At 43.3% G+C, this 23,839-nt stretch overlaps 1 protein-coding gene across 1 annotated transcript in view; it reads left to right on the top strand.

The window, feature by feature from the left end:
* chchd3a (coiled-coil-helix-coiled-coil-helix domain containing 3a) overlaps positions 1–23,839 on the top strand; it is a 344,371-nt gene that overhangs the window by 92,961 nt on the left and 227,571 nt on the right. The window contains exon 3 of the mRNA XM_072471116.1: positions 15,980–16,061. Within this exon, the coding sequence (XP_072327217.1) occupies positions 15,980–16,061 (82 nt within the window). The remainder of the gene's footprint in view (positions 1–15,979; positions 16,062–23,839) is intronic.

Below are 23,839 nucleotides of genomic sequence, written 5' to 3'. Positions count from 1 at the left end.
GGAAATACATTTCTTCCAATCAATATAGCCTCAATAGATCTGGGTGGGACGGGTTAGGGCAATTGCACTATGTACTTTGTTTCTTGTACAGTCCTTTTGTTTTCTCGTTCTGTAATTCTACTGTTTACAATGCCAAAAAATACCTCATTAACGTTGTTTCTCAAAAAAAAATTGCCTCAATAGATTATCTTAGATGGCCATTTTTCCTGTATGGAATGATCTGTCTGGACTGTACGTAGAACAATACTTTTCACTGGACCTCGGTACAAATCCAATCCAACCCATTCAGAAATGTCTTAAAACTGAAAAATGTGTTGATCTGAAAGTGGATGAGCCATCAGACTTGTAAAAGCATCATGCCTTGGTGTGATTGACAGATAAATAATTGTTACGATCCCAAATGGTGTTATAGCTCCGTCCCAGAATGGAGCCCTGATTCAAAAGACGGTAACTTTACTTTTTTTTCCAAAACATGGAGGAACAGAGTCACGGGGCCACTAATTAGTTTTAACAACAAGGGAAAAACATTTATTGAACATGAAAAAATTGGATTATGATACAATACGATTTTACTCCCCCCTTAGCTTAACAATTACACACAGGTTTTAGGGTTAACACACATTACAAAGTACATCTTAATCTACAATGGTCTAATTCACACTAAGTTCCTCTTAAGCACACAAGAAAACTGTGGGCAAATATATTTTCCCCACTTGAACCCGAAGTGAATGTTTGTGGATGCCTTCCTCAGAATCCCCCCCCCCCCCCCCCCCCCCCCCCCTCTCCCACAAGATTAGTGTCAAGTGAGAGTTTCCAAACTCCACTCCCAAAAACACATTTTAAAATCTTCTCTCAAGTGTGCTTTTGTTTAGTGGTTCGCGTTCTGAAATCCAGACCCGGTTTTCTAAATGACACTTTTAAACTAAGCTTCCACTCCGCTTTAGACAACAAATTCAGTGCAGGATTTTACTTGAGGACTTCTTTGTTTTGGCTGCTGTACAAACTGTTCCCAGTTGCTCTCACTCACAGTTCCCAGACTCTATTAAAATGACGATTTGCCTCTGACAACTCCTTTTCCACTTTAAACCTGGTTACTGTAATTGTCTCTTTAATTCATTACACTTTGTTTCCTTTTCCTTTAATCCTCCTCAACAATACCTTGGTCTCTGTTCTGTTAACTCCAGTTGTCTTCAGACATTCTGTCCCAATTCCCTGCTTATTTGGACTGTAACTAGGTCTTTGGGAAACTTGCCTCTTTGCAGCTCCCGTCCTGTCCACTGTTTTTTTTCTGGCAGAGTTGAGAGATGTACTGTCTCCAGTTGCAACATATCCAGCTAAAACATAAAAGCTTTTCTGTTCTTAAAAGACTTCCAGTTGCAAAGCAATGACTGCTACTTCTATTTGCCCTGCAAGCTGTAGCCCTCAAAGCTCAATAGAAACACAGCTGGAACTTACCAACCTTCACTCATACAAAAGCCTTGATCCAGCATGAATCTAACTAGGTTTTACCCTTCCAGGCACAGAAACATTAAATTCAATCCACTTAGAAGTACACCTTATTTGAAATGATTACCAATACAAATATTAATCCTTTAAAACTACCTTTGTTTTCCAAATGTGAGTATGTATAATGTTTAAAGTAAACATGGCTACTTTGCACAATTAACAGAATATTGCAGAGCAGGCTCAACGAGCCAAATGATGTATTCCTGCTTGGATTTTCTATGTTTAACAGACATGAGCAAGAAAATTAGCTTGACATTATTAAATTATTGTTTGTTTTCTCCAGGTTGTAAAATTGCCTTTCCCTTCTCCGTATCAGTAACAGGGGTTTTGGAGGAATGCTGGGGCTTAAGCATCAGAAATGTTGCAGGTCTCTACATCAGTTTGAGCAGTTCAGTTTACTCACATTCCTAAACAACTCCTGCCATTACCTCCTCTGTTATAAATGAGTATTTTCAATCAACTATTGACCCTGACCCCTGTCCATGTTCGGTAAGAGCTCTCAAATCCTGACAGTGCGAGGGAACTTGACTGATGTCAGTGGAACTCTTCTTTAAATCAAGGGTGTTTCAGTGGTGTTGTCACTGCCATTTACACAGATTTTTCAGCTTTCCCACCCGGTCAGGCAGAATAACCTATTTGAATTCCTTGATGATATCAACATTCAGTGTTCAAACTGAGATATTCAAATAATGAGAAAAAAGTAAAAGGGAATTCCAATTTTTCATTTCGATGTGTTTATAGAGGTATTATTTCTGGTCAAACTCTATGATGTACATTGTAATGAATTCAAAGCAATTTGATGGTTTTGTTTTGACAGTTTTGGTTCGCATCTTTCTTATCCCACCCAGGAGTGAGAACCCTCCAAAGCAAGGCAAAAAAGAATAACATAACTGCAATGAACTTTTTTGTACAGGAGGCATATGTTGTCTTTTAAGAATGATGCTGACCAGTCTATGATTTAAATCTGCATCTAGATCATGCACTGCAAGCAGAATACTGTCAAATTTTCTGCGGATTTGGGGAGACAATTTCTGATGCCTCTTGCAAATCCAACGCCATCTCTGAAGAACTTCAGTGCAGTAAATACAAGATACTATAAATTGCGGGGGGAAAGACAGCCAATATGCATACTTCAGAAGTACTGTTGACTAGAAGAGACTGAAAGAGATCTGGAAGTGATTGTCATGATATGCAGACATACACTTAATGAGATACAGACAGGCAGCTGATGAGCACTGGGAACAGGACAGAACCAATCAGCAGGCAGAACACTTGAGGGTGGTTTCCCACTATAAAAGGCAAGAGGCACTCACGCTCCGCCTCTTTCAAGTAGGGACATCTACAGAGCAAGTCCAGTGTACATATCACGTAACGCATACAGCACGTGGCTGAGAGCTAGTCTGGTTCAGTCAGATAGAGAAATCACACTCGGGTTAGCAGAGAGTCGAACTCACAGAGAACTGTGCTAACTGTGTGACAGGTTCAATAAATCATGAACTAACTTCAATGTCTTGAGTTATAGCTACATCAGTTGCAGGCCGTGTTATCTCAGTGTGCTTAACACGACATGGTGCCAGTAACTGTTATTCTTAGGTGGTTTACCTCAATCTGTTCCGTGATGACCAGCAAAGACATCCCGGCACTATGGGGAAGATCTAGCCTCCTCAACTGCTGAGGACCTCCGGCAATCTCAGTGCCAACTGGCGGACTTTCAAGCAAAGGTTTCTGCTGTACATCAAAGCCTCAGATCTCGAGGGTGCGTCTGATACAAGAAATATCACGCTTCTCCTCTCAACTGCGGGGAATCAAGCCATCCAAATCTTTAACTGGTCTAACTTCACCGAAGGCCAGGACAAGACAAAGTTTCAGACCATCCTGGACAAGTTTGACAGTCATTGTGAAGTGGACACCAATGAAATCTTCAAACGCTATCTCTTTAAGCTACGCCTACAAGGTAAAGACGAAACTTTCATCTCCTTCCTCACTAATCTCCGTCTACTAGTGCTATCCTGCAACTTTGGTGACATTGCTGACTCCATGATCAGGGATCAGGTCGTTTTCGGCGTTCACTCTGATCCTCTGAGAGAGCAGCTTTTAAAAATCAAACATATGACCCTTTCAGTCGCGATCGAAACGTGTACAGTGCATGAGCACGCCAAAAATCGGTATTCCCAATATAAATCGGCTAAAACTGAGAAACGTGCCTCCCACGAGGTAGAGAGTGTGCAGGCCATCGCCCGGATGCAGCGCCTCAGCCTTAATGAAAGCGACCATTTTGCACGCTCTTCCCGGGGCCCCACGCATGCGCGATGCGACTGGGATAACGAAGCGGCCGATCACCACACTGCGCAGGTGCGAATGTCTGCCGACCGCACTGCGCATGTGTGAGGCGCACGGAGCGTAACGACGTGCCCGAACTGTGGAACGGCCCATTTAAAGAAACACTGCCCTGCAAGAGGCAGGCGCGTTTAAATTGCGGGAAGCCTGGACACTATGCAGCCTTGTGCAGGTCTGCACCACCAGTCAAGGGCCAGCGCACCCAACTCCAACGCAGGCGCGTTCGGAGTGTCCAGCACGATTTGCAGGATTCTGATCATGGCAGCATCACGGATCCAGAGGACGATTGCCTGGAGTTCCCCTACCATGTGGGCATCATCACCACGCGTGAACATAACTCACCGACATCGTCACGGAGCCTGCTCATCCTCACTGTGGATTCTGTGGACGAATGGCATGCAGTGATGCAAGTAAATCAATGCTCTGTCCAGTTCAAGCTGGACACAGGTGCTTGTGCCAATCTCCTTTCACAGGCAGATTTCAACTGCATCAAGAAGCCACCCAAGCTCCTTCCGGCAGCCTGCCAGCTCCTGGACTATAACGGCAATGCCATCACAGCACTGGAATCCTGCCACCTGCTTGTCTCCAACAGAAGCGTTCTCGCGAGGCTAAGGTTTGAAATTGTCACGCCAGACAGGGCCTCCCTGCTCGGCACACAGGGCATGCAAGCAGCTAAACCTCGTACAGCGGGTCTACACAATGACCTCCCCCAACGTGGATCTTCAAGCTCGCATTGATGACATCCTCGCTCAGTACCTGGATGTATTTGACGGAGTGGGCACTCTGCCATATCGGTACAAGATCCTGCTGTGGCCTGATGCCACGCCTGTAGTCCACGCTCCATGTGGAGTTCCGGCTCCACTGAAGGAGCGCCTGAAGGCGCAGTTGAAGGATCTTCAGGACCAGGGCATCATCTCCAAAGTCACAGAACCGACTGACTGGGTCAGCTCGATGGTCTGTGTGAAAAAAACGTCGGGGGAGCTGCGCATCTGTATTGATCCCAAGGATCTAAACCAGAATATTATGCGGGAACACTACCCCATCCCAAAGTGGGAGGAACTGACAAGTGAGATGGCTCATGCCCGTTTTTCACAAAGTTAGATGCATCACACGGGTTCTGGCAAATCCAGCTGGATGAGTCCAGCAGAAGGCTCTGCACCTTCAACACATCGTTTGGCAGGTACTGCTACAGTCGTACGCCGTTCGGCATTGTCTCGGCCTCGGAGATCTTCCATAGAATCATGGAGCAGATGATGGAGGGCATTGAAGGGGTTCGTGTGTATGTGGACGATGTTATCATTTGGTCTACAACCCCCGAAGAGCACATCTCTCGTCTCCAGCAGGTATTCTGCCATGTCCATGCTAATGGCCTCAAGCTGAACAGGGCAAAGTGTTCCTTTGGTATGTCAACACTGAAGTTCTTGGGTGACCAGATATCTCAGCAAGGTGTGCGCCCGGACACAGACAAGGGCAAGGTCATTGGGTCAAGGGCAAGGGGCTGTTTAGCACAGGGCTAAATCGCTGGCTTTGAAAGCAGACCAAGGCATGCCAGCAGCATGGTTCAATTCCCGTAACAGCCTCCCCGAACAGGCGCCGGAATGTGGCGACTAGGGGCTTTTCACAGTAACTTCATTGAAGTCTACTTGTGACAATAAGCGATTTTCATTTTTTCATTTCATTTCATTTTCATTGAAGCCATGAAGACCCCTGAAGGCAAGAAGGCGGTGCTGCGCTTCCTAGGAATGGTGAACTTCTTGGGCAGGTTTATTCCAAACCTGGCCTCACACACCACGGCCCTCAGACACCTGGAAAAGTCTACTGCCTTTGAGTGGCAGGCAGCTCATTAAGCAGAGTGGTTGCAGCTGAAAGCCAAGCTCACCACTGCACCTGGATTAGCCTTTTTTGATCCTGACAGGGAAACAAAAATCTCGACAGATGCGAGCCAGGACGGCATCAACGCGGTGTTGCTCCAGTGCGATGACACTTCACCCTGGGCTCCGGTTGCCGATGCATCATGGGCGATGACAGCCACCGAGCAGCAGTACGCCCAAATTGAAAAGGAATGCCTGGGCCTGCTTACTGGAATTCTCAAGTTCCACGATTATGTCTACGGCCTGCCGACGTTCACCGTCGAGACGGCCCACAGGCCTCTGGTCCACATTATCCACAAGGACCTGAACGACATGACGCCACGGCTGCAGTGCATTCTCCTCCGGCTCAGACGGTATGATTTTGAGCTTGTGTACACGCCGGGCAAGGAGCTCATTATTGCGGATGCCTTGTCCCGCTCAATAACCTTGCCTGCCGACCCACCGGCATTCGTACAACAGATCGAATCACAGGTGCAGCTGTGGGCCAACAACCTCCCGGCGTCGGATGAAAAGGTGATTCGCATTCGTGATAAGACAGCCAAGGACCCACTTCTACAGCGAGTCATGCACCACCTCACCAATGGCTGGCAAAAAGGGCAGTGCCCCCAATTCTTCAATGTGAAGGATGACCTGATGGTGGTTGATGGCATCCTCCTCAAGCTGGATCGCATCATCATTCCACACAGTCTCCAGAGCTTGGTGTTCCGGCAAATACACGGAGGGGCATCTGGGTGTCGAGAAGTGCAGGCGCAGAGCCCGGCAAGCTGTCTACTGTCCTGGGATTAGTCAGGACATCTCAAATATGGTCCTCAACTGTCCGACCTGTCAACGCTTCCAGCCAGCACAGGCAAGGAGACGCTTCAGCAGCACGAAATGGTGACCTCCCCATGGTCCAAGGTGGGCATCGACCTCTTTCACGTGATTATGTCGTGATTATGTGCTCATCATAGATTATTTTTCCAACTTCCCAGAAGTTGTGAAGCTCTTGGACCTCACCTCCAGGACCGTCATTAGGCCTGTAAGGAGACATTCTCCAGGCATGGCATTCCCCTCACTGTCATGAGTGACAATGGTCCTTGCTTCAGTAGCCAAGAGTGGTCAAGATTTGCCCAGCTATACCAGTTTCATCACGTCACTTCAAGCCCACATTACCTGCAGTCCAATGGGAAGGTTGAAAAAGGGGTGCACATAGTGAAGCAGCTCATCTGCAAGGCTGCTGATTCTGCTTCCGACGCCAACCTTGCACTGCTTGCGTACAGGGCCACCCCTCTGTCTACCGGCATGTCATCGGCTCAACTCCTGATGAACAGGGATCTGCGGACGACTCTTCCAGTCATACACTTGCCTGATCTGGATCACCTCCTGGTGCTGCAGAAGGTGCAGAAACTCAGGGACCATCAAAAGCAGAGCTATGATGCTCATGCCATCGATTTGCCTGTGCTATTCCCAACGGATGCTGTTCGGATACAGCTGCCTGATGGAGGCGGTCAGCTCCAGCGGTTGTTGTCCGACAAGCTGCTCCTCGATCGTACGTTGTGCGTGTGGCTGATGGCTCTGTTGTGCGGCGCAACAGACGGGCCCTGCGCGCAGTTGCCCACCTGCAACCACATTCTTTGTTGTTTCCATCTGCCATTGTGCCACCTCCCGACACCTTGAACCACGAGGCCACCATGTTTGGCTGCAATCCCGCCCATCAAGGTGCCGTCGTCCCCACCACCACTTCGCCGGCGGTCGACCAGGATCAGACGCAAGCCCCAGAGACTGGACTTATGAACATTTGTTTTGTTTGCTCTGTTCTGTTTTTGCACATTAGACACCTGTTTGCATCTGTACATATGTTCCCATTAGCCATTTCATGTAAATACATTAGTTTTTCGACCTACACATATAAATACTTTCACATAGGCTGCAGAAAAACGTTTCCGAAATGGGAGATGTCATGATATGCAGCCATGCACTTCATGAGATACAGACAGGCAGCTAATGAGCACAGGGAACAGGACATAACCAATCAGCAGGCAGAACACTAGGGGGTGGGTTCCCACTATAAAAGGCAAGAGGCACTCACACACCACCTCTTTCTACTAGGGACATCTACAGAGTGAGTCCAGTGTACATATCACGTAACGCATGCAGCTCGTGGCTAAGAGCTAGTCTGGTTCAGTCAGATATAGAGAAATCACACTCAGGTTAGCAGAGAGTCAAACTCACAGAGAACTGTGCTAACTGTGTGACAGGTTCAATAAATCAAATTGAACTAACTTCAAGGTCTGGAGTCTACTTGAGTTATAGCTGCATCTAGTTGCAGCCCGTGTTATCTCACTGTGCTTAACACGACAGTGATGATGGTGCAACCTTTATCATGTTAAATAATTGCAGGGAAGCAATCGAAAAATCTTGCAGAATATTGAGCTGTTATTGAATCAACATTCTGTACAACAGAGACCATCTCATGTAATTCTCGGAATGATGCTGAAGCTGTGTGACACTCTAATCAAGTGAGACTTCTCGTAATGCACTTAATGATGCCATTTTTCATGAGGCAAACTTCTAAGTCGGACAAGCGATAGAGAAGGGCCAGAAGGCTGATAACCAATGTAATGATTCAGGTCTGTGGCAAAGTTGAATAAATCTCATGCCTGGGTAATTCTATCCCAAGTTGTAACTGTTCCATTTGCACCTGCACCAGATGGTACTGCACCACATTTTAGTAGAAAATCATCAGCATTTGATGTGAGCAATTTAGTGTTTGTTACAAGCCTTATAAGAGATTAATTTTATTTCTATTTTGTTATTGGGCAAGTCTTACTACCAAGTTTATTCATTCACTCTCACCTGGACAAAGTAATTATGGGTTGCATTTCTGCAAGAACATATGAAATAGGAGAAGGAGCAAGCCGAGTTGACCCCTCAAATCTTATTCAGCTTGTAATAAAACCAGACTAATCCACAAGTTTTCCCTTGATTTCCCTTCTGTTCAAAAATCTATCTCAGCCTTGAGTGTACTCAAAGATTGAGTATCTCCAACCCTCACGAGCAGTGACAGGCAATCTGGGACCACGTGGCCCATCAGTGTTCTGAGTGCTGCACGCGAGGCATTTTGTTGACCATTGCCCAGGCGTAGGGTTGCCACATTCCACTGGTTTCCATCCGTGTAACATTTTTTCCGACTGGTATAACAAACGTCATACACATGTACAGAAAGATCAAGTGAGTTGAGGCATATGATGATTGCACACAACACTGACTGTGGGAGCTGTACGCTCCCTCTGCACCCAATCAAACCTAAATATTTATTTTGTTTTTACCACTTGAGGTTGATGGCAGTTCTATTCAGCTATAAATGATTAAGCATTTCATTAGGATACCGAACCACAAGGCAGCATGGTGGCACAGTGGTTAGCACTGCTGCCTCACACGCCGAGGACCTGGGTTTTATCCCGGCCCCAAATCACTATCCATTTGGAGTTTCCACGTTCTCCATGTGGCTGCATGGGTCTCACCGCCATAACCCAAAGATATGCAGGTTACGTGGATTGGTCATGTCAAATTGGCAAGCACAGTGGTGAGCACAGTTGCTTCACAGCTCCAGGGTACCAGGTTCATTTCCCAGCTTGGGTCACTGTCTGTGCGGAGTCTGCACGTTCTCCCCGTGTCTGTGTGGGTTTCCTCCGGGTGCTCCGGTTTCCTCCCACAGTCCAAAGATGTTTGGGTTCGGTGGATTGGTCATGCTTAATGTCCAAAAAGGTTGGGTGAGGGTATTGGGTTACCGGGATAGATGGAGGTGCTGGTTTGGGTAGGGTGCACTTTCCAAGGGCCGGTGCAGACTTGATGGGCCAAATGGCCTCCTGCACTGTAAATTCCATGATTCTATGAAATTGCCCCTTAATTGGGAAACAAATTTTAAATGGATATCGAACCAGACCACCGACAGTTGCTAGAGTAGCGGACAAGAATCCCAAACAATATTTCAATTTGTGAAACTGAGGAAAGGATACTTCACCCCCAGGAGTGAGCAATAGATATCTTTTGTGTTAAAACAAACTTCAATTTAAACACATAATTAACCACATTAACGTCAAAGAAATAGCTTTACAATTATCAGTTAAACAGTTCTTAAATAAAAGGGAAAACAAACTGCACCTGCCACGAATTCCAATTAAGCAACCCAATGCAGTTCAAATTCCACTTATAAATAAAGTTAAATAAACAGGTTATTTGCTTCGCTGTACAGACTTTTGGAGAGAGTTCCTTTCAAGAGCAGATCCAGTACACTACTGCTCAACAGATCAACATTTGGCAAAACTGCTATTCAACTTAAAATCCGAGAACAGACAGCAAAATTACGGACAGACCTGGCTCCTCCCATTATTGCATTATCTGTGTCCCACTAAGTTCCATGACCTGCTTTGCTAGAACAAAATACAATCCCTCATAAATGACCTACACTTTAGGGAATCTCCAGCAGTCGGAACACTATTTCATTAGTCCTTTACCAGTAACCAAGTAAATGGTTGCCATGAATGATTACCTCATCCTTTCCGACTCTTGAATTGCATCTTTAGTAGACACACTGCCATTATAACCAAGGTTTTTCATAACATTATTGCAACAGAATATAAAATATAATGTCCAACAATTTCTACATTCATCACAATTTTCTATAACTTGTTATGAAATATTTGGCATGGGTTCAATCTTATTCAAGGATCACAGTTGGTGAACATAGCTGATTCTAATCCTGTGGGCTACTGAGATGCAGGAGGCCCACTCATGCGGCCCACCCACTAGCCTAGGTTGCTGAGGACTGCTCCAGAGCAGTGAATTCCCAAGATTTGAAACACACTGAGTAAAGTAACTCTTGATATCAGTGCAAAATGGCCATCCTTTTAACTTGAGACACTGCCCCAAAGTGTTGAAATCTCCAGCCAGAGAAGCAATCTTTCAGAGTCTTCTATGTTTCAATGAAATCACTTTTCATTGTTCTAAACTTCAAAGAGTTCCACTTAATTTGTCCTCATAGGATAACCCTTTCATCCCAGGAATCCATCTATTGAACGTTTGTTGTTTCCTTTCGAACACTAGAATATCTTTCCTATAGCGCACTTATCAGAACTGTATCCAGTACTCCATGTGTGGTCTCACCAAAGCCCTGCACAATTGCAGCACTGCCTCCTTTCCCTGGACTTCCAAATCCATTGCAATTAAGGTCAGCATATCATTTGTCTTCCTAATCGCGTGATGTGATTTACGACACAGACAGCCGAGTTTTGGATGAGGTTATGAACAGGAGACTGGCCAGGGTTGTGTTGGAATATTCAAGTGTCGTGATAACGAAGGGAACGGATGAATGTTTGAGCAGCAGAACAGCTGAGGCTGGGGTGGAATTCGGTGATGAGATAGAAATGGACTGTCTTCGGAATGGTGTCGATATGTGGACAGAGCAGAATCTCTGGCCCTGCGTCAGTGCAGACAGCTCGAAAAGGATAAGGAGGGCTAGTTTGTTTGTCATATAGGATGCAATTTGTGGCTTTGACCAGAAGCATTTTGTGCTGGAGAGGAAACTTGATTGTTATCTGCAAGACGACCTGAATTTCCTTGCGTAACTGAATTGTTTTGTACTGGTACTGTTCTGGTAAACATTCTTTGTACCCTCTCAAAGACCTGAGCCCCTTTTCTCAAGTGTGGTGCCCAAAATTTACCTCACTATTCCAGCTGGGGTCTAAACAGTGTTTAGTGAGCCAAGGATTCCGAATGCAGTTTTTTTCCCTTATGCCTTCTCAATTTCTCCTGCCACCTTCAAAGTTTTGCGGACAAGTTTGTCCAGGTCCACACCCGATTTAAAATTGTACCATTTAACAATACAGCACAGGATATTTCCTTCATATATTTCTCGCTTCCTTAGAAAATGAATCATGAGATGTTTCTCTGCTTTAAACTTCATCTGCCATGGTTTTTACCTATTTCACCTGCCCCCCCGGAGTATTTCCAATTTAATGTCACCTGAGAACTTTGAAATTTTCCTCTTTGTACCAAGGTCATTAATGTATATCAAAAATAAAGTGGCCCCAGCACTAACTCCAGGGAAAGACCACACTATTCTTCCCTCCAGTCTGAGAACAAACAGTTTACACTGACCACTACTTTCTGGCCCAAGCCAATTCCATTCCGACCCTGACAATGCCTCTTTAATCCCACAGGTTTTAATTTTGCTAACAAGCCTTTTAGTGGTATTTGTCAAAAGGCTATTGAAAATCCATATGTACATCAACTGCATTATGCTCATCAATCCTCTCCGTTGTTTCATCAAAAAATCTTGATCAAACCACAATGATTTTGAACACAGCAATAATCTAGTCTTGTTTTACAATGGAATAGTGACATTGCAGATAAGTAACATTTAAAAAGTCAATAAATAAGTAACTACCGAGAGGGGTCACAAATTTGAGACACTGTTCTGAAGCTTTTTCTCACAAGAACAGATAACAAAAAAATCACCCACTGACAAGATAATCTGTTTCATTCTTTTGGTGGTGAAGGATTAACAATAGTTCTGTGAACTAATGACAGATACTTCACACACCAGCTTCACTTGCTGTGTGGACTTTGAAGATATAAATATTATACAGAAAAAATGCTCTGGTTTGTTGTACTATTCCAATATGTTGAATGGTCCCAATAGACTCTTAGAGAAATTGGTTGCAAATTGCTTCATCGCAGTTAGTACATATTCCTGAAGTCTACTGATTGTTCTTTTTTCTCATTTCAGGCAGGGAAATCAAGTTCACAATGAACTGTCTCTCTGCCACTGCAAAAGTCTCATTAAATGTATTTAAATTGAAGGCTATTTACAAATCTATTTACAAAAGGTATATACCGCAGGCAAGAGTTATATCTGGGGGAAAGGCAATTATGATGCGATGAGGCAAGACTTAGGATGCATCGGATGGAGAGGAAATCTGCAGGGGATGGGCACAATGGAAATGTGGAGCTTGTTCAAGGAACAGCTACTGCGTGTCCTTGATAAGTATGTATCTGTCAGGCAGGGAGGAAGTGGTCGAGCAAGGGAACCGTGGTTTACTAAAGCAGTTGAAACACTTGTCAAGAGGAAGAAGGAGGCTAATGTAAAGATGAGACATGAAGATTCAGTTAGGGCACTCGAGAGTTACAAGTTAGCTAGGAAGGACCTAAAGAGAGAGCTAAGAAGAGCCAGGAGGGGACATGAGACGTCTTGGGAAGGTAGGATCAAGGATAACCCTAAAGTTTTCTATAGGTATGTCAGGAATAAAAGAATGACGAGGTTAAGAGTAGGGCCAGTCAAGGACAGTCGTGGGAAGTTGTGCGTGGAGTCCGAGGAGATAGGAGAGGTGCTAAATGAATATTTTTCGTCTGTATTCACACAGGAAAAAGACAATGTTGTCGAGGAGAATACTGAGATTTAGGCTACTAGACTAGAAGGGCTTGAGGTTCATAAGGAGGAGGTGTTAGCAATTCTGGAAAGTGTGAAAATAGATAAGTCCTCTGAGCCGGATGGGATTTATCCTAGGATTCTCTGGGAAGCTAGGGAGGAGATTGCTGAGCCTTTGGCTTTGATCTTTAAGTCATCTTTGTCTACAGGAATAGTGCCAGAAGTCTGGAGGATAGCAAATGTTGTCCGCTTGTTCAAGAATGGGAGTAGAGACAACCCCGGTAACTATAGACCAGTGAGCCTTACTTCTGTTGTGGGCAAAATCTTGGGAAGGTTTATAAGAGATAGGATGTATAATCATCTGGAAAGGAATAATTTGATTAGAGATAGTCAACACGGTTTTGTGAAGGGTAGGTCGTGCCTCACACACCTTATTGAGTTCTTTGAGAAGGTGACCAAACAGGTGGATGAAGGGTAAAGCAGTTGATGTGGTGTATATGGATTTCAGCAAAGCGTTTGATGAGGTTTCCCACGGTAGGCTACTGCAGAAAATACGGAGGCATGGGATTCAGGGTGATTTAGCAGTTTGGATCAGAAATTTGCTAGCTGGAAGAAGACAAAGGGTGGTGGTTGATGGGAAATGTTCAGACTGGAGTCCAGTTACTAGTGGTGTACCACAAGGATCTGTTTTGGAGCCACTGCTGTTTGTCATTTTTATAAATGACCTGGAGGCGGGCGTAGAAGGATGGGTGAGTAAATTTGCAGATGACACTAAAGTCGGTGGAGTTGTGGACAATGCAGACGGATGTTACAAGTTACAGAGGGACATAGATAAGCTGCAGCGCTGGGCTGAGAGATGGCAAATGGAGTTTAATGCAGAAAAGTGTGAGGTGATTCATTTTGGAAGGAATAACAGGAAGACAGAGTACTGGGCTAATGGTAAGATTCTTGGCAGTGTGGATGAGCAGAGATCTCGGTGTCCATGTACATAGATCCCTGAAAGTTGCCACCCAGGTTGAGAGGTTTGTTAAGAAGGCGTACGGTGTGTTCGCTTTTATTGGTAGAGGGGATTGTGTTTCGGAACCATGAGGTCATGTTGCAGCTGTACAAAACTCTGGTGCGGCCGCATTTGGAGTATTGCATGCAATTCTGGTCGCCGCATTATAGGAAGGATGTGGAAGCATTGGAAAGGGTGCAGAGGAGATTTACCAAAATGTTGCCTGGTATGGAGGGAAGATTTTATGAAGAAAGGCTGAGGGACTTGAAGCTGTTTTCATTAGAGAGAAGAAGGTAAAGAGGCGACATAATTGAGGCATACAAGATGATCAGAGGATTGGACAGAGGGTGGACAGTGAGAGCCTTTTTCCTCAGATAGTGACGTCTAGCACGAGGGCACATGGCTTTAAATTGAGGAGTGATAGATATAGGACAGATGTCAGAGGTAGGTCCTTTACTCAGAGCAGTGAGGGCGTGGAATGCCCTGCCTGCAACAGTAGTGGACTCGCCAACATTAAGGGGATTTAAATGGTCATTGGATAAACATATGGATGATAAGGGAATAGTGTCGATGGGCTTTAGAATGGTTTCACAGGTCGGTGCAACATCGAGGGCCGAAGGGCCTGTACTGCGCTGTAATGTTCTATGTTCTGTAAGTCTCTCCAGAAGTCCATGATGGTTAAATCTCACATAATTGGTGATGGCAAGTGTTTCATGGATTTTTACTTGCATCCAGTAAGTAAGACTTGTACACGGAAAGGAAAAAGATCGATTTTGATTAGTCATTGATTGGTGACTGACCTATGTGAGCTGGCAAGTGAGAACTACTGCATTGGTAAAGATTTGGCACAAATTCTTTCCAGCCTGAAATGCAGTTATCGAAATGCAAGGAAATCAGAGCCAGCTTTATTTTAGGGGAGCTTTCAGGGGGGAAACAGAAGCATTATTGACATTTTGGAAATGTACAGCCAAATATATCCCATGGAGGTATGGAAACTACATATTTCAAATGGAAAGCCCAAAGATAATGGGCAATGTATAGAATGTCCTATTCTAAGCGGCATTATTACGGTCGCAACTCACATTATCGCATATATTGCTAGAGTGTTGGATCAAAACCCATTTTAGAATTGTTCCATTTGGTCGAGAAGTAGGAATTTCTGAATCTGTACCCCACTGAATTTGAAATCTGGCTGGTATTTGAAATTCCTGCACTTGATGCGCTTTTCTTTGATTGTTATTTACTTTATCGTCAATAACTTCACCAAGTTGGCAATTTTTGGGTGGAGTAATGAGCTGGCTCTGACTACATTGTTGAGAATAAGGGGAAAATAAATACAGACCGTTCTTGCACAAAAGACCATTTACAAACAAATTGAGACCATTTTTCTGCCATTTCAGCTCCAGGTGCCATTAATTCCCTTTTTAATCTTCACTTTTCTAACATATCAATATCCATTCCCTTGTCGACAATGCAAGTACATCTTGTCCACAAAGTAATTTGTTAACTTAATATTGCAGCCTACAAGGCACAATAAGAAATTATCTTCATGAAAATTACTCTATTCATTAATGATGAAATGCTGATAATGGGGAAATAGTTTTCATGTTCAAAATCAGCATCAAGTGCGTGGTTATCTCAATCGTCATGATGAAGCAGCAATGCAAAGCTTTTGTCATGGTCTGTCATTTCAGACGATAAATTAAATCAATCAGTTTTATGGTGCATCTAATATGTGTATTTGCCATGTTTTGTGGACGCAGGTTAGATTCTGCATTCAATACACACACATAGCTGTGAACGTTTATTCCACAACATGTGTACTATTGCTTTGGTAATTTTTACTTTCCTTTTCTACAGTTACTGATGAGGAGGCGAGAAAACAAATTTCCGACGAACTGGCACAAGAAAGAGCCAGACAAGATTTAAATCTTCAAAAGAGGTTAGCTCTCGGGTGTTGATTCCCTTATTCCCCCTTACTTTAATTTTTTGCAGTCACCATTTTGATCCATGAATGCTTAATGGAGAGAATGAGGAATTCAAGAAGTTGCACTCTCATATATGTGGTGCTAGTTTTCAAGGAGCAAAATTCAGGCTTTGTGGCATCCAAAAGTGGGGCTGGAAATGACTGCGCACTGGTCTAGGGGGTCATGACACATGTGGGAATCTTCAAGGCTTCATCCTAGCATGGTAGCACAGTGGTTAGCACTGTCACCTCAGCGCCAGGGACCCGGGTTCGATTCCTGGCTTGGGTCACTGTCTGTGCGTAGTCTGCACGTTCTCCCTGTGTCTGCATGGGTTTCCTCCGGGTGCTCCGGTTTCCTCCCACAAGTCCTGAAAGACGTGCTGTTAGGTGAACTGGACATTCTGAATTCTCCCTCTCTGTACCCAAACAGGTGGTGGAGTGTAGCGACTAGGGGATTTTCACAGTAATCTCATTGCAGTGTTAATGGAAGCCTACTTGTGACACTAATAAAGATTATTAGCATCTTCCCTTGCATTCTGGCATGCTGATGTTAGATGCTTTGTCCCACTATCTGCTCTTCCCTTGCCATCTGGAATATACCTCCCTTAAATGTGAATTATTTTATCACTGATTGCAGTTTCTGCATTCTTTAGCAAAATTAAAATTCAATGACTGATTCTATCATGCTTCTTTCCACTCTTGTGTGATTAAACATCAATTCACTTAAAATACAAATGTTAAATTACATTTTGGTCCAAACGGGAATGAAAAATGTATTTTTCATTCAGGTTTGGATAAAATTCCCATCTGCTTTGTAATAGTGACTGCACTTCATAGCAATTTGTGATCTGTGAAGTGCTTTCAGAAACGTTGAGAGATGCGATAAAGTTCTATATAAATACAAGTTTCTGTTTCCATTTTTACTCTGCATGCATAACAAAAAATGTTGAAGACTATTTCAGTGGCACACCTCCACTTAGGACAGGCCTGGTCCCTTCTTTTTACATACAATGTAAAGCCATGTTCCATCACCCTGGACTTCTCCACCCAGGTCCAACAAGTTAAGGTTGCAGAGTTGTGATGGTCTGAAAAGATGGCATTTGCTCCAGTGATTAACCAATAACTCTTATGATGATACTTGATTAATATTGACCTCGGTAATGCTGAATGTGTAGTATAAAGTGCCATACCCAAGAAGTAGTAACTCACTCCTTGCTTCAAGGGTTGTTAAATTTCAACTTCCCCATGGAGAGAGGTCTCTCGTCAGTACTTAGTTATCAAAACAATGATGTATCAATAGGAATTATATGCAGCAATGAGATTGCCACAGCATCATAGGAAGAAGTATATATTTAATAAAGCTATTCACAGAATGAAATGTTTCAGAACCTGTTATTTATCACATTCGTTCATCATAATCTCAGAAACGCATATGTTCTCTACATATGCTCCTGTATTTTTAACCAAATTTTAGGTCATCCTTCATTAATCAGTTTCAACACTACTGAATCACAAGGATGAATAAATGGGAGCTATACATTCAAAGGAACTGCACAATGAAGTCGTAAGAGTTCCATTGAAAGGTGGAATTCCTTGAGCTCAATACATTTCGATAACAAGCTGTGCTTGAATTTAAGCCATTGAGCCACAGGATTTGCAGCTGTTTCGCACCTTGCAGAAAAAACAAATCAGAAGTGCCAGAAATCTGAAATGAAAACAGAAAACAGTGGAAATAGATAAGAGCGATCAAGATCAGAAGAAGAAAGATTAAGCTAATAATTCATTTGCGTTTCAGCCTCAAACTGTGATGAGCAGGCAGGAACAATCCATTCATTGGTGTGTCCAAAATAGGAAGGTGAAGGTGACAATCAGTTGTGACGATCACCAGTACGCGTACTCCAATTGCTTTCACAAACAATTGGTTTGTGGATTATTAGGGTCAACTGTGACACACTTGCCCCTGAGTCAGAAGGTCACGGGTTAAAGTCCCACTCCAGAGGTTTGAGCACAAGGGTCTAACTGACGCTCCAGTGCGGTACTGAGGGAGTGCTGCATTTTAGATGAGATGTTAAACCCAAGATGCTGTCTGCACTCTCAGGTGAACATAAAAGATCCCAAGGCACTATTTCAAAGAAGAGCAAGGACGTTCTCCCCGGCATTATGGTCAATATTCCTTCTCCTTCATCGCCAGTCCCTCCAATTGATTTTAAGATGGCTGAGAAGTCCAGTGTACGATCTGCAGACTCTGCCAAAGATTGGTGCTGCTTGGCACGTTAGATCAATGAGTTGTCAGGATGTTTGTGCACTCCGATGCCTTGTCTTCACTTCTGCAAGTTCCTGAGAAAGTCTTACAATGTGTTCACTGCCTTCCCAGGTGAACCTTTTTCCCCATTCTGGTCAATCACAAGTTAGGAACCTTCCATAAGATGGCAGGAGACTTGGCCACTTTTAACTCCTCATTGGTGAACTTGGAAAAGGGCACTGATGTTGGACTAGCTTTCTTGCCACCTGATTGGGAGGATCTTGTAATGGCACCACTCGTCGTACCTAAGCAGTGCTTTGAAGTGCCTGACGTAAGTTGTAAACAACGTCTCCGAAGTATGAAGGAGCACTGGATCACTGCTGCCCAGTGAGCCATGTCTTGAATCTCTGGTTTGAGATCCTGATCCTCAAATACTCATTTCCTGAGGGGTAATATTTATTCCCCCATCAGCATCACTGAAACAAATAAACTGATCATTATCACATTGCTGTCTGTACTTGCTATCCACAGGTTGGCCGCCACATTTCTTACAACACTGACTACAATTCAGAAGAACGTAAATGGCTATAAAGCTCTTGGGAATGTTTTGGGAATGCAAGAGGCACTAAATGAATACAAGTTTGCCTATTTTGCTTGATAGGGCCTGTACCTCATTGGGGACTTTGATTTTGATTGCTGTGTTTCAGATTGTGACATGCACTGTACCAGTAAGAATTGCTTCCACTTGAACCACAGAGTGAATTTGTTTAAAAGCCATTTTGCACACCGCATCTCTGAGATATATTTTTGGTGAGCAAGGAGAGGCAATATAAATTAAAGGATGCAATTCTAAATGAAGTGCACTACAGGTGGAACTGGATTTATACGTGCACAAATTGTTGGAAGAAGCAAGCAAAGTTGAGAAAGTGGTTGAAAAGGTATTTGGGATCCTGGGTTATAGAACCATAGAGTACAAAAGTAAGGAAGTTATGGTAAACCTTTATAAGCCACTGGTTTGGCCTGAACTTGGTTGTGTCCAGTTCCAGACACCACTTTTAGATAAGATGAGGGGGCTTTGGATGGGTGCAGAAGAGATTTATGAGAAAACTGTATCTCCTGCCAACACAAAATGGCTGCTGATGCCCATCTGTGCAAGCATGCTAGCCTGTGCATGTGCAGAAAACGACACTACTCACTGTGCCCAGCCCGTCAGATTTTGTTCTGTCAGTTTGAAGGGGTGAGATGATGTTTGTAAGATGATCAGAGCTGCAGTGTGAGACTGAATGGATTAAGTGTGGTCGTAGCAGTGCCTACGAGGACAACAATGTTGCCAACCAAAGCTCAGAATCAGACTGTGAGGGGGTTAAACCACTGAAACAGTGCCTTGGACAATGACCCATTGCATCCTTCGGTGGTCTCCAGCTTGGGGAGTTGTGGAGTGAATGTTATTGGGCACGATAATTTTTTTTCCCTGGTTCGGAGGCGGGGTCTTGTCTGATGTTTCTTATAGTGTCTGCATTAGCTTAAAATATCTTTTGAAATTCATGGGAAAACTACTCTGACATCTGACAAGTGTCTCTGCTCCTGCCAGCTGCCTATTCCGTCGTTCGCAATGACTTAGCAGAATAAAACACTTGAACTGTCCGTGCATGGCATTGGCAGCAAAGACAAACTTGTGAGAATGGCTCATTCGATTATGATGGTCAATGAGAGAATCTGGGGTTGCTCTCTTCAGAAGAGTAAAGTTGAATGGAGATGAGACAGTTATTCAAAATCATGAGGTGTTTGGACTGACAGAGAAAACAATTCCTATTGACACATGGATCGAGAACCAGAAACCACACACATAAGGTGATTGGCAAAACAGCCAAAGGTCACATGTGAAGAAACATTTTTGCAGTGAGTGGATAGGATCTGGAAAGCACTGTCTGAGAGTGTGGTGGGGGCAGATTCAATTGTGGCTTTCAAAAGGGAATTGGATAATTACATGAAGAGGAAAAATTTGCAAGTCTCGGTGGGGGAAAGCTGAGAGAGCACAACAAGCTAAATTGCTTTTGCAGAGAGCCAGCACAAATGGCCCCCTTCTGTGCAGGAACCATTGTCTGATTATGTGGCATTCAGAGAAATGTGATCAAATAAAGCAGAAAACTGAAACAATTCAAGAGAAAGTTTTTAAAATGTGTCTTAAAATAGATGATGCTGCGAATGTGGAATCCCTGCCATAAATCAGTGCAGAAACAGTCTGTTAATTATATTTTAAGGGTATTAGTTACTTGAAAAGATGAATATTGGGGAACAAGCAAACAATTGGGACTGGATTAGATGGCTGTGCTGTGTGGTGGAAAACTTGGCCACAGTCATGATGAGCTCAAGTTTTGTTTGGTGCTCCGGTCTCTAATTGCATAAACTCCCAGCTTTTCTGCATGTAGTGCCATTCGATCTTTCACTCACACCTGCACAGCCAGAACAGACAGATGGAGCTCAGTTTAATGTCTCGTCCAAGGGATACCATCTCCAAGAATGTTAGACTTTGTGTATCACTCTGGAGGGTTGTGCTAGATTATGAGCTCCAGTCTTGTGGCCGAAATCCACAACCTGCTGACTCAGAAATAAGTGTGCCCAACAAACTCATGTTCTAATGCACTTAAATTTGCTGGAGCCAACTTGGGAGTCCAGTAACCACTGACTAATTGACACTTCCAGATAATGTATGTGAAAAATAACAAGTTAATTGAGCTAGATTTAGAACTTGTCCTCATAATTTGATCATAGCAATATATAAAGGTGGATTTTTTTCACATGATTTATGATTATCAGGAACTGCATTTAATATAAGCAAGATAAATATTGTGTCAAGGCAGGGAAAATGGCATGCTTTCATATAAGCTGCTATAAATAGAATCTGTATATAACTGGAGAAAAATAAGTGATTTAGCACTTTAATAAGCTTTGAAAAGTGTCATTGTGAATAGTAGCAGACAGAAACCAACACATAAAAATGCTTTAGTATTGGGATTCTCTGAATACACTGAAAATGTGACAGATATTACATTTATTGATGCAATGTCAGGAAGCTGCTATAGCTCATGTGTTAATGGGTGTGATGAATCGAGGGAATGGACAACGTAGATTTTAGAACTTCCTGTAAGTCCAGACAAGTTGATAAAGAAATATATTAACTTCATCCAACTAAATAGTTTTTCCCATAATCGGGCAAACGTTTGCCATTCTGCATGTTATGGCCGTATAAAACTTTTGTTTATGTTTCAAAGTTTGGTAGAATGCAAGCTCCCTCATGCATATGTTTAACAACACAATCTTCAGCCCTCATTCAGCACAATTTGAACAATAAAACCTGCGTATAAAATTGGATAGGTGTTCTAACCCAACCGGAGACCACAGGGTCTGCAACATCAGAGAGTCCCCTTGGCCTCACCTGAAGATAATCTCCCCAGCTGAGTGAGCAGAGCTACACCCTTAAGCAAGGGTTCCATGGACATAAATACCTTGGCCCAAGTGTGGGCCGGGTGGGGGAGACCCTTTGGAGAGCAGGAGTTGAACCCAGTAGGTTAAATAAATATTGAGTTTTTCAAGTCATCGTTTCCGTGTGGTTACAATAGGATTTGTTGTATCACTTAAGTCTCCCCATATGGCAGACACCAGGTTCAAGGCAAACATTCCTCTCCCACAATCTATCCAAAGAAACTTGGGGGTCACGTAGATAATCAAAATATTATGAACAGGTACAGAAAATAATCCAAGGTTCATCAAATGCTCGTCTTTATATCTGCAGGGCGGGGTAGAAGCAGTCTTAATTATCTTTAAGGGTAGGTTGGAAACGTTGAATATTGGAGAACAAGCAAACGTGTGGGACTGAATTAGGTATACAAAGGGTTGCTTCAGCTAGACAAATCTTTGGATAGATCACAGGCAGAATACTATGAGCGGTTCTGTGCTCCACACCTCAGGAAGGGTAGATTGGTTTTGCAGGGGAGTGCAGTGTGGACTTGCCAGAATGATCCCTGGACTTCAAGGCATCAGATGGGAGGTGACACAGACTGGCATTGTATTCCCTGATAGTTCGAAGGTTAAGAAGTGATTTGATTGAAGTTCTCAGGATATTAAGGAGATCAGATTTGGCTATTTTTGCCAGATAGAGAGTCGAGTTGTAGCGGGCCTTTTTTAAAAATTAGAATAAAGCCTTTCAGGAGTGAATTTAGAAAACATTTCTGCACCGACAGGATGGCAGAAGTTTGAAACTCCAGTAAAGAATAAGAACCTTTTATTGTCACAAGTATGAAGTTATTGTGAAAAGCCCCTAGTCGCCATATTCCGGCGTCTGTTCAGGTAAGGTGGCATGGGAATTGAACCATAATTGAACCAGCGCTGCTGGCCTTTTTCTGCATCACAAACCAGCTGTATAGCCCACTGAACTAAACCAGCCCTATTCATGCAGCCCTACACCAGCACGATTCATGTTAGATAAATTGTCAATTTTTGATTCGGTACTACATGTAGTCATGGTCAGCACCATAGTGTAGGAAAAATATGAGTGCACTAGAGAGATTAGAAGAGACTGAAGAGAATGTGGGCTGGAAAATGTGCATTATAAGCAGAGATTGGATGGGCTATATTTGTTTTCTTTGGAACAGAGGAAGTTGAGGGAAGAGCTAATTGAAGTGTACGTAATTATGAGGGGTCTGATAGAATGGATAGATATGTCCAGAGGTGCCCAGATTTAGTGTCAAATAAATTTTGGTTTAGTTTGCCCTCCAACCCACAAAGTTGACATGCAAGAACATGTTGGGGATATGGTTCTTAAGAGGGCATGCTTAACTGTGGTTCCTTCCATCTGTTCTTTTAGTTGAGGTGGACATTCAAAATCCCTTGCTGCTGTTAAAAGAGACAGGAGATTTCCCAGTGTCCTAGGTAATATTGTTCCCTTAACCAACACAAACTAAAAATTGCCACCTTGTTGCTGTTGATGGAATCTTATTGTAAGCCATATGACTCCCATATTTGTTAATTTCACAGTAATTACACTTTGAAGTTTTTCATTTATGTATTTATTCCGCAGTCCTTCTTCATTCCTTGGTCTCCATATGTACATTAAAAATGCCAAGAGAAGTTGGCACTCCAATTGCATCAAAGAAGACTTTTCCTGCCCAATTTATTTGGAATAGGAGATGATGGTACTAGACGATGGTACCTGGTTTAATCCCATATTCTAATGAGATGGATGTAGTTATTGTACGTTGCTGAATTTATTTGTGGTTATGTAGGGCATTTGCATAGTTGCACATTCAGTATCAATTTGCAGTGCGAAGTTGCCTTGAGGGAATTGGGTTGGGGTTCAAGAAATTGAGATAACCATTAGTAGCAAGGACTTGTGGTTTTTAAAAATAGATTTTAATTGTTCGCAAGTTCAGGTAGAGTGGCATTTGACTTAATATTTGGAAGCATAACAAAATACCATGGAATGAAATCAGAAATAGTTGCATTGTTTGGACCA

Source organism: Scyliorhinus torazame, chromosome 13 (genome assembly GCF_047496885.1).
Source record: "Scyliorhinus torazame isolate Kashiwa2021f chromosome 13, sScyTor2.1, whole genome shotgun sequence".
NCBI lineage: Eukaryota > Metazoa > Chordata > Chondrichthyes > Carcharhiniformes > Scyliorhinidae > Scyliorhinus > Scyliorhinus torazame.
This window is presented reverse-complemented; position numbering and strand designations above follow the sequence as displayed.